This window comes from Xiphophorus couchianus, chromosome 11 (genome assembly GCF_001444195.1).
Source record: "Xiphophorus couchianus chromosome 11, X_couchianus-1.0, whole genome shotgun sequence".
NCBI classification, from domain to species: Eukaryota; Metazoa; Chordata; class Actinopteri; order Cyprinodontiformes; family Poeciliidae; genus Xiphophorus; species Xiphophorus couchianus.
In genome coordinates, this window is record NC_040238.1 from 29,191,157 (window position 1) to 29,203,607 (window position 12,451).

Below are 12,451 nucleotides of genomic sequence, written 5' to 3' on the forward strand. Positions count from 1 at the left end.
CACATTCAAACACTGACACAATAGGCAACTTGTGGTTAAGTGCCTTGCCACTTCCACAGAAGTGGAGGAGGCTGGAATTGAACTCAGATCTTTGAATTGCAAGACTTGATCTTGTCACCTAGACTGTAGTGTAATGTACAGTATGTAAGTAGTGCAAAAACAGTTTTAGTGGACAGAGTTTTAATTATCCTTTTGTCAAAAGGTTTGGGAGAAATAATTCTACAGCCTTTTTAGAGCACAAAGAATACATATACAGGTACATAAAACTCTAAATTTGAGTCAGAACTTTTTTATATTTTTATTTTGTATCCCAGTATGAGTTTATGCCTAGCAAGGCTCCAGGTTACAAGCCTACTGCAAATAATTCTGAATTACGCTCAGTAGTGAGTTGCATCTAAAATATAAAGAGAAAAAAAATAATGGCATGTTATCACCATGCTAATATTTAAAAAGCACACAATCACATGCTTCATCACAGTGTTGGAGCATGTGTAATTACCAACTGTGCTTTTACGTTCAGACAAAAAAACAAAAGACTAGGCTCCCGTCAGTGTGGGAACAAAGCCCCACTATTCATCTGTGCAGAATTTAATCAAGAGATTAATTAGTACACAAACATGTTTGGTGTTGGCTGTAAAACACAACAGTGCACACAGGCAGACGGAGCTAATCCGAGGCGCTCGCAGTGTGTCCCCCCAAATCTTTTTCATGTCACTGCAGTCCTGCTGAGGACCAGAATCACAGCCAACAGGGCTGTTGGATGGTATGCGAATGAGGCGCTGTGAGTTTGTGTATCCAAACTTGGACGCCCAAGTGGGCATCCAAGTGTGGAGTAAAGAGGGTGAAAGGTAATTCTTTTCATGACAAGGATGCCAGTCGTATTACATAAAAGACTGAACAAAAGCAACCTAATGTCCTCATAAGAATAGTCATTTCCTCTGCTTTTAATTTCCTGCCTTTTTTTCACTATCACTAACAATTTTCTTCTGTGATATGTCCACCTACTACTGGGTCTCTAGATCCCAGGGACTCTAAAGAGGCTTGGATGGCATCATTTCCTGCTTCTAATTTCCCATGAATCCAGAGCAACATGTGAACTAAAAACAGCCGTTGTAGCAGGAAGTTCCTGAGCTAAGCTGACATTTTCAGGGCACAGCAAACTGCAAAATATTTTGCTACTGTTTACAAAATGATATGCGCATTGTTCAATATGTTTATTAGGACGAGCCCTTGTAGTAACACCGTCACCAGTAACTGACAAAGGAGGCTTAACAGTCAAAGACTACAAACACAGGCAGTCTGGAGAGCCGCCATATTCCCACATAAGCTAAAGCACTTAGTCCTTCACGTCTAAAGGTCAAAAAAAAAAAAGGATTGAAGAAGACAGTGGAGGAGTGATGAGACAGGAAGAGCGGGATGGGGGAGGGATAAAATGGAATATGCCTGTCCTGTCTCGTGAGCTACATCTGCTATGATGTCCTGCCCTCAGGAATGCACTGTAAAACAGAATCAATACTGGCATGAAATCAGTGCAAGTTCAGACATAGAGCCTCCTCATACACAGGGATGGACCACAGACATAAACACAGACACACACGCAACATCAGAGAAATGGTATAACATTGGTTGGCCAAAACCGGGGCTACAGTGGCTGTTCGCTGCCTGAATTTAAAGGAGGGCACAAAAGAAAAGGCGACTGAAGGTCATCAGGCTCAGTGGTTGGTGATGCAACCTTTTGTCCAGCAGAGGGTGTCAAAGAAAGGTGTTCCAGCATTGTACTCATATCCAGTCTGACTATCCATGGCCTCAGGGCAGGGTTGGATAAAAAGATTTGTTTGTACCTGTTGCATCTTGTGCATCTATTCAATTACCGATTGAACTTTGGCTGCACAGAAATGCTCTTATAGGCTGTCTTTTTTCAAAGTGTCTGAAAATAGAAACAATGGAGTAACTCATGTAATAAAGTTATGTTTAGGTTAATACTGTTGCTCGAAAGCAGGACAATCACTAAAATTCAGGAACTGCTGGAAGAAACAAGAAAGAGTGAATTAGCAAACAAACAAAAGGACAACTGAATGTGTATAAAGCTGGGAAACAGTTTAAACTTTCAAACACCAGACCCAAAATTATTTCAATCTAATGTCTATCAGAAAGCACATATGTAAACAACAGCTATGAGATGATGATTCCTGGCTGCCAAATTCAGGAGCCTTGTTGTTCTACTGTCAGGAAAAGGGCAGATATTGAAGAAAACAAACCACAAATCAGAACATCTAGAGCAGGGGTGTCAAACTCCAGTCCTCAAGGGCCGCAGTCCTGCAACTTTTAGATGTGCCTCTGCTGCACCACAGCTGAATAGAATAATTAGGTCATTAGCAAGGCTGGGAGAACTGAGCTACACAAGGAGGTATTTAAGCCATTTCATTCTAGTGTTTTGTACCTGTGGCACATCTAAAAACTGCAGGACACCGGCCCTTGAGGACTGGAGTTTGACACCTGTGATCTAGAGTCTCAAACAGCTCATGTCTTACACAACATTAAACTCTTAAACACAACATAAATCACTGCACTTCCCCAACTCCACTGAGTTCTAACTGTTCTACAAATTTACATTGTACTTTAAATCATCCTTAAAGTTGAATAGATCTGACTTTGACTGCAAATTCTAAAAGAAGTGTTATAAGCCTTTTTCCATTTATTTTGGTTCTGATCCCTAATCTAAACAGTTGATTATTATAAAGTTGGAGAAGTCATGATTCCTGACGGTAGATGTTAACTGAAGTCATAAAATCTCCTTGCAGTAGACTATTTGTAGAACATAGAAAATTGCTTTAAATTGTCGGCAGTTAAAAAAGATCCCAGTGGTTCTTCATTCTTGAAAACATGTGGTATAAATCGACCAACTCCACAAAGTTATGAAGAGGTGAACAGGGGAATTGACTTCATCCATTAAAATGTTCCAATCTACCAATAATTCATTGACGTACTAAGCATCCCTGTGCTATACAAATAAAATTAGATTTTATTTGTTTCCAAATGGACAATGACAGTAGGCCTATCATACCATCAAATAAGCAACAAAGTGGTTCAACAAAGTCAACAGTTGGACTGGACAACAAAAGCCCTGATCTAAGTTCATATAAAAAGAATTTGGTAAGAACTCTAGAAGTGTGCATGAGAAAGGCAGCTTTCAAACCCTGACCTTGTTATTGTCAGGATGAATGAGCTAAAATTAGAGCAAATTATGGTGCTAAGCTTGTAAAAAGGACACCCAAAACCGTACATCTGAAAAATACAAAAATAAATGTATGTAATTGCATGAATTTTAAGAACATTTATTTCATTATTCTGGAATTTAGCAAACCGAAATAATTTGGGTAACCCTAGCTGAAAAGAAAATGACTTTTTGTGGCCTTTTTCTCCGACAATGTGAATTTCTGACAGAGTGAATAAAAAAAACTATTGCGTTTATTTATTCCAGATATATAAATATCTGCTTTCACCTCTGTCTTCATAGAGGTGAAAGACAGAGATGTTCATTAGGGATCATCCCTAATGATCCCTAGGTCATTAGGGATTCTGGTCTTTCATTTAAAAGGAGTACCAGTCTCACAGATACTCTTCTAATTGATCATTTATCCATTCATGTTAAGAAGGTTAAGGTCAAAAAGGGTGTATTAAGAAGGAGGTAGTGGAAAGCTAACAAGGTCATATAATCACTGCACAAGTAGAAACATGCTTCTCTATCGACATTCTTGACATATTTCTCCTGACATTTAGCAGTAGGCTCATTCATCATCAAAAAGGAGTGGATAGAACACATAATTAAGCTAGGAGGACTGAAAATGTAATTCCTTCTTTAATAAACAAGCTAAGCAGCGAAAGAGCTGTCGCCATTGTTCTGTTGAATTTTGTTTTTATATATTGGCAAACATGGGTCATGTGACAGGAAGTAAAGGAAGTAACCAGTTGGCTAGGTGAAACATAGACAAAACAATAACACTGAAAGCCTTCATGGTTTCTTTAGACTTCTTTTCAGATTCTTGAAAAACATAATTGGTGCAGAAATGACTTCGTACGTTCAGTCAGGTCTGAGCTGATTACAATCCAAAAGAGTTCTTAAAAGTTAAGCTTAAAGTCGTAACGTACCAGGTTGCTATAGCAATAAATTTTTGATGTGTTGCAAATTGCTATCACATAAGTCAAATATGGGGAAAAAATCTTAAACAAGGAAGACACAATCTGACATGAAGAGGCTGCAATCAGAAGCTTCCTTCCGAAGTGTGAACAACTGATCAACGATTACATTGTTTAAAGCCGTCTTAAAGCCGTAAATCTGTCTCCATCTCAGCTGATTAAAAATAGAAACTGTCTCACTTTGATTCTGGTTCTTCAAACTCAAATCGACCATTAAAGCATTTATTAGGACATCCTCACATCACTTTCTCTGACTACCTTGTGCCAGCCTGTGCAGTAACTGCTGTCGGGCGATGATGCGTGACAGGCGAAGGGCAGAGCGCCTTCGAGGCGTGTTCCCCAGCCTCAGGTAGTAGTCCTGACCATCAGGTGTCATGGCCTCCAGACAGGTCCCCTCGCTGGTGCTGTCGCTGTCACTTCCACCGTCGTTGCTGCCGCCCTTGGCATTCTGATCCATGTTGTCAATAGTGTTTTCTAATTTTCCACTCCTGTCATATATAGGGTCAGCACACTCTGCCTCAGCCATTATGCTGTCCACTCTGTCAGCAAAGGCTAAGCTCACAGGGTATGCAGTTTGTCCAGCAGCATCCTCCCCTTTTGTACTTTCTGTGCTGTCTGCAGGATCCATATTGCTCCCTGAAGTTTCTGTCCTTCCTTCACCTTTACTCTGTTCTGATGAATCTATAACTACTGTAGCATCAACATCATCCATATTAATGCAAGTCTTCCTCTCTCCTGCGCTGATTACTTATTATGGGAGCATTTCTTAATTCCTGCCTCTAACATGTCTTCACTGGAAGCCACGTTCCCTCCTCTTCCTTCTCCTCCCTCTTCAACAAACTTCATGGTACCACCTGACTCAGGCGACCGTCCTTGTTCTCTCCACCCACACGCAAGCTGCCCGACTGATACAGGGAGGAGAACAAAGTCACAAACAGTTACATCCACAAGCTGTTTCCTTCAATCATGTGACCAGCAGCCGATGGGGGAATTCTTCGCTGCTTCCTGAAGTTCTGCCAAAGAAACTATTTGGTACATGCCCCAGGCATATGTGCATGACTGCGATTGGCGGGATGGAGACGTGGAAAAAAATATGACATCCCGATGTGAAACAAGGAAGGAACAGAACAATAGAGAGTACGTGGGTGTGAAAGAGAGGGTTCAGAGGAATGTACGTATGGAAGGAGCGAAGCTATTGTTTCTGCAGCTGAGTGGGACTTTTAATGCCATTCAGAAATGTTCTCTGCATCTACGTCAAGCTAATGTCACACTTAGAAAAACTCATCTATAAACTGATGGTCTCTACTAATACAGTAGAATGCCTGACAAAAAATAACAGCAAAAAGCTTTTGCAGAGTGTTTCTCTGAATCATAAATTATATTTAAACACTGAATAATCTGATTCACAAAGTGAGAAAAAGTTGTACAGAACAATATTTGAGACTTGATTTGATCACACTGCCCTCTGGAGGAAATACAGGAAAACTTTGATTTACACTGCAAAGAAGGAACAACGGTTAATTTCCGAGTCATAATTCAGGAGGACTTTTGGAAACTCTCAAAGAAAAATCTTCAGTTCTGATTCAGAGTACAACTGCTCTGTTACAGTAGTGATACATGAAGTTACTGCTGTTTGAACAGGAAGTTTGAACAAGTCAAAATAAAAAAAAACAGACTAAGTCATCGAAAAAAAATGTGACACTAGCTTAGTAATATTACTTTAGAAATCTGTAAAGTTCATAGTTTGGAAACAGCAACAAAGAGTGAAATCTTTGGGTCATCAAGTCTCCATGGCAACCATTAAGTGGTGCCTATTTTATGCTATTAAATGTGAAGTACAGTGGAGGATATGTGTTGCTATGAGCCTATTTCCAAAAATACCAGAAGGTATGAACGGAACTATATATCAAAATATCCTTTGCAATCCATAATTCTTTAATGTTGTAGTCTGATAAAACAAGAAATCAAAGAAAAGTTCATAATAACTCCTGTTTCCATTTAGAATAAATTAATTAAAAAGCTGTCAATTAGAAAGAACAATAGCATACATGCATTAAATTGAATAGGATACAAAAGTAGTCGGCAAAAAGCAAAAATTAAAGTTCAAACTCTTTATTTAAATGCAAAATATAAACAAAAACACACCGACTTCTGTAAACCACCTGCCTCACAGTACCACGAAGTCAGACAACAGTGAACACAACATCTCAACACATGTGATTCTATGTCTTTAAAAATCAACCTGTTGACAGGAAGTCAAGTGGCAGAAAGCTCCACAAGACCAAAACGAAAGTATTCATGTGGATTGCTGGTGTGCAATCACTGGATTTTACAGACAGGCCTACAGTAGCCAAATATTCTGCGTCAATGAAAGAAAAGGCCAAAGGAGCAATCCATGAGCTGGGGGTGGAGATGATTAATGATAAAGCTGTTTGCTTGTGTAAATCCCTTTGAGTATATCTATGCTTTCTAACAAACTAACGCACACACATTCACTTAAGCATTCACAAATGTGGAATAAAACCCCCCAAATCCCATATGCAGGGGGAGACACCCAGTTTCCCTAATCCAACAGATCTGTAGAATTACAACTAAATCCCACCACGCACTCAAAACCTCATTCTGTTTTTTTTGTCTGCCCCATTTTGTGTGTGTGTGTCTCAGTTTACTTTTTACTTCTTATTTCAACATCACAGTCTGTTTTTAATACTTACTCTGTGTAATTTTTTGAGTACAATTTTTTAGTACACTTTTTCTTTTAATATCACTCCAATCACATAATTTTAAGTATGTTTTGAGACTATTTATCCATTCAGTTTTTTCCCATATTGAAACCATTTGACTAACCTGGATATCCTACCTCCCCTGACTGACTATAGCAGAGTGGAAAATGCATTGTCAAATACCATCATAGCTGTGCAGCCAGATGCCTGAATTTTAAGGATTCCCCATCTTTAAATATGATCCAGACAGATGTGGACTGTGCGTATCTGAGCTGATGGGTTCAGCAGCAGTCTGAGGGCGGAGCAGTGAAGCTCAGGGGAACCTTTGAGTGCTAGTTTAAAGAAAAAGATGAAGGAAGGAAAATTAAAATGAGTGGAAGGTGATTACAGGGTGGCAAGTGTTATAAGGTGCCATCTTAAAATTAATTTGGTGTCCAACACAGCAAAAAGTAACTTTGTTAAATGAATTTAGCAAATAAATTTGGGAAATGTAATGTTTAACAAATTCAACCCAATCGTTTTGAAAAGGCATTTACTGAGAATGTTGATCCAGACAATTTTTTTATTTGTTGTTTGTGGTGTCCAGCAGAGAAAGGTAAAATTGATTCATTTGTCTGGGTTTTATTGTGAACTTAGGCAAAGTTTTGAACTGCTGGACTTGTGGTAGGGAAAGTTTATGTGTTGGAGCGCTAATTTAAGTCTGTATCCTGATAACTTTGCCAGTTTAGCAACAGTGCTAACATTAAATCCTGAGACAGTTTGTGCTAATGAAGGGTGAATCTGTCAGGGAAAAAAGATTTAAATGTCATCATGTTGAATAGATCATTGTTTTACACTTTTAGACAAAACAGTTCTAATTGTTTGTTTCTATTAACATGGAAGATAAATGAGAAGACTTCAGGAATGAAACATTGACAATGTTATTGATTCTATAGACAAGTGTGACCGCAAGAGGTGTCTGTTGTGGAAAAGGGATTAACTGCATCTATAAAACTGGCATTTTCTCACCACCTAAGTTTATGGGGTTTAATATATAAGGAATGACTATATAAGGAATGTCTATTCTGGATTGAGATTGAATTCATTTATATATATGAGTTAAAACAATAAAAATGTTTCTAAATGAATATGAACTTGCTTTCCTATAATATAGAAGGTCTGCTGTGATGGGGGACTTAACTGGAAGACGGACCCCAAATTAAATTCTGCTTAGGGTCTCATAATACTTTGGGAGACATCTATGCCCACTTGGTCTGTGGAGGCTTGATGGATCCTGAATGTGGGAATATTTTTACTTCAATCAGTTTAAGTGCCGCACATCTCCGTAATTGCATTAAACCGAGTGGACAGCTGCAGCTCCCTCTCTCCTACTCTTTTTTTCCCTTCTTCTTCCACCCTCTCTGACGCACAGCCTATATCCAGAGTGCGCTTCCAGCTCGCCACTGTAAACACAGAGGAAACTGACTGCTGACCCTCCTAAACTTGGTGCATTAGCGCTCATGTTACAGCCCACTCTGTTGGCTGTGAAACCCGAAATAATAAATGGGGCTAGCTCACTAATATAATCGTTAAGACTAACAAAAATGTCTTAAAAAATCAATAGCCAATAAAATATGAACGACCGGCATCTGAAAGCCCTGCTGTACTCCTTTCCACAGCACATGCCTGCGCTGTTTTGAGCACTAAATTTGACAATGACCTTCCCAAAATAATCAGGGAGCGCTCTGCGCATGACGCCACCAGGCTGTATGCAGCATGGACTGGAAATAAACTTTCGTCCAGTCTGTCGATATTTTTACAAATTGCCGTGGGTTTAGCAGGACTAAATAAGATTAAGCTGAAGAAAACTAACGCTATCTCAATGGTCTGGCAAGACAGCAGGATTTTCCATAAATTATAGATGGTCAGGTTATTAATTTCAAAAGAAAACTCTTTATAAGAAGCTGCAGTCCTCCGCGTGATTGCCATGTAATATAGATTCTAATTTATTTATATGTCAAGTGTGTCTGATTTTTGATATTTGGATGTCTGACCTGCGAGTCGCCTCTCCCGGACATTCCTCCACAGCAGATCCCAAGCCTTGGACGTGGAGTCCCGCAGCTGCTCACTGATCGACCGCCGCAGCTGTAGCTTACTGACAGACTTTCGCTGTGTTGTCATTGCGGTGCAGCCGGACGCATTATTGATACTATCATGAATCCCCGACTAAAATCAGATTAAAATCCGTGTTAATCAGCAGAAGATTTCTCCGGTTCTCCTGTATTCCGGCTCCGGCTGGGACAGCGTGCCCCGGCTGCTTCTGCCGCAGTGACCGTCACCGCTTCACCTGGTCCAGGCTACAGCTCCGCGCTGCGTCACCTCCCTGCACCAGCAGAAAAGGTCTTTTTGGCCCCCAAAAAGCCAGAATCTCACTGATCCCGCATCCCTACATCCAGTCGCTTACAGAGCGAAGGTGCTGCACTGTTTCAACATAACTTCTCCATGTGAGCTACAGAGCCAGATGTGAGAGGCGGACTCCCCCCTCCCCATGTGCAAAGACTCTCTCTCTCTAACACACACGCACACACACCAAACCTACATGATCTGCAGAAAAAAAACCACCCACTCACCCAAACAAGGATCCCTTTCAATCTGCTTGATACGTAGTAATAACACTCATTCATACCACACATTACATGCACACAAGTTGCAACTGTCCTGCTTGTCGGCAGAACAAGCCAGAGTTTATGTGCTCATTCAGTCACACATCTCACTGCACCCAGTCACAGTGCCACAACACAGATATTAGATATTTATTGGAGAATGGCCTGCTGCCATGAATATGTAAACTGACCATTTCAAAGCAGTGCCTGGCAGGCAGCAACTGCTATGTTAATTGAAGAGTTAGTGTACTACATTTTATCAAAATCTTTTAAGTTAAAAAAAAGAAAGTTAATGTAAACATGATACATCTGCAATCAGTGGTTGTGATGTTCTGTTCCAGCAGGACCTCTGGAACTATGAGGTTCCAGTCTCTCCTCATCATCACACTGATAAGGAGACATGATTAATATAAATTAGTGGTGAAAATTTTGTTTGGGTTAAAAACAATGACAATTTTTTGCCACTGAACACAGAATTATTGCAGAATAATAAATATCCACTTACTAACTAATTATTGTCTTAATCTGGGAAGACATAGTTTCAGCAAAACAATGCCAAACCATGAGTTCTGACCAAAAGTTCATACATTTTCAGAATCAAAATCAGAATGCCTCATACAGATTTTGTAAAGTTCAGGTAATTGATTCATTACAAGTTCCTATTTACATTTGGTGAAAATTTCTTCCATTGACTGCACAACAGAGCACCTGCACATCAGACTTTGCCCAACATAACTAAGACAGTTTCTCTTTAAACACCCATCATGTTCAGTCTGATTACCTAAAGGGAAAGTGCTTAAGCTGTTTCTTTTTGTGAGGCACTTTCACCCCCTCTGACAGGTTAAGAGTTTGGGAATTTCCTCCTAAGACTTGAGTTCTTCCCATGTTATCCCAGGAATGCCAGACAGAGCCATCACAACAGCCCACGATGCTCCTCAGCTGCCTTCTGCCTGACACCGTCGGATGTCCTGTTTGTGGTGTTGAGTTGCAGGTCAGCATGGACCCTGTGAGGAGGGACCTGATTCGGCATTTTGGCCTGTTGAAACATGCTTGACATCTCTGGCAGTCAGCAAAATCTTGAGGTCATGTCGATACCAAACACCACTTTGCTTGTAGGGCCTGCTAGAGGTAGGGATCTAAATGTTCACTCAAGCTAATATTTTTATCCTTGAAATAACTTATGTGACTGTATTTTATTTTACCTCAACTCATGACACTTGCTGATGGAAGACCTAAAGACTTCATGTTTTCAGTCTGTCTGTAGTCATGGTCTGAAATGTCCGAGGACAGTAGGATATGGTGATTTACCTTCTTACATGTTACCCTTCTGTGTCTGGGACTAGATGCATGCCTGACTCTGATACCCAGCAGTGATGAGAGGGAAAGTGTTTTGAGACGAGAGATGTGATAAAAAAAAAAAAAAAAAGAGCTAGCAATGAAAGACGATGAGTGAGTGACCGAAGGGTGGAGGAACTGGGGAGCTCAGAGGAGACAAAAGGCAGAGTCAACTGACAAGACCACCAACACACAGGAGTTCAGAAGCAGACGGAGAGAAGCTACACAATCGATCATTAGAAGATTTAGCAACAGCTGAAAGCACTTAATTTCTTTTTAGCGTTTTATTAGGTGTAGTAAGACTGATGTCTTTATTTTCTTTTGCAAATATTGTTGCTCCTTTTAAAAAAATTATACAGAACAAGCCTGTGTGATTTACCTAAATATAACACATGCATGCATACATTCCACTTTACTCTGACAACCATACAAAACTTGGTCCTTTTTTGTTTGTGCTTTTTATCACACACCTTTCAGATCATCAAACAAACTTTAGCATCAAAAAAAGATAATTGTGGTCAACTCAAAAATTAATTTTCATATTACAATTTAATTTATTAAATGAACAATATTATTCAAACTAGCTTGGTCCCATATCAAAAATCAACTGACCACCAAGCCAAATGGTTTTATTATTGAAGGTAACAAATGTCATAAAGTGTTTGAAACAACAATGTGTTTATCAAATCTCTAGGGATGAACTCTAACCCACTCTTCCTTAAAGATTTTTTAAATTCAGCCTCACTGGAGAGGTTTTGAGAATGAACAAGGTTTAGCATCATGAAACAGTATCTCAATAAGACATAAGTCTGGACATTCACCAGGCCATGCCAAAACCTTAGCTGTTTTTTTGTTGTTGCTATTTTAGACATTAGTGTGCTTCAGATAATTGCTCCACTGCTTAACATTGTGCTTGAACTTAATATCACAAACTTATGGGTGAACATTTTCTTTCAGGACCCTAAAGGTAGAGCTACAATGAAATTGTTTAATTAACAGTTCATTTGTAGGAACAGCTTAGTCAAAGTCTAGATCTAAACATTCTTGTTTGTTTCAGTCTGATTGTGCTTGAGCAATTTTGTAAAGTGGAATGGGCAGACACTTCACTTTAAAAAATATCACAAGACATGCAACTGTACTTAAGCAATACATGGTTCTACAAAGTATCAATTAAGAGATGTTTGATAAAATACATACAATAATTTACATAGATTTATTAATAAAAATTCTTGTAAATTATTCATCGTTTGCATTTTCTACTTCACAACTAAGCTACAGGTCAGTCATATAATATCCCAGTAAAACTATACTAAAATTTGTAGTCTGAATGTGGAAAAAATGTAAAACAGGGCATGTTTATACAGAATTTAACAAGGAACTCTATGCTTTTGTTTAAATGGTGAATTAGTAAAATTTCCATTATTTATGCTGTGAAATTCAGCATCACAGCTACATATCACTGTTTTTGTCACTTGAAAAGTAAACCAGTGGACAAGACTTCACAAAACAAGTTGTAGTGTGGGAATGAAAAATAAACTGAACTCTTCTGTGGGA

The 12,451-nt window shown here is 39.2% G+C and overlaps 1 protein-coding gene across 4 annotated transcripts in view; it reads right to left on the reverse strand.

The window, feature by feature from the left end:
* stard13a (StAR related lipid transfer domain containing 13a) overlaps positions 1-12,451 on the reverse strand; it is a 58,074-nt gene that overhangs the window by 20,617 nt on the left and 25,006 nt on the right. The window contains exon 1 of one of the 4 annotated variants that reach the window (XM_028031573.1): positions 8,954-9,441. The exons of 2 other annotated variants lie outside the window; for them this stretch is intronic. In XM_028031573.1, the coding sequence (XP_027887374.1) occupies positions 8,954-9,080 (127 nt within the window). In that variant the 5' untranslated portion in view covers positions 9,081-9,441. Of the gene's footprint in view, positions 1-4,455; positions 5,143-8,953; positions 9,442-12,451 lie in introns of those variants that run through there. One more of the 4 variants, XM_028031572.1, reaches the window with a different exon arrangement.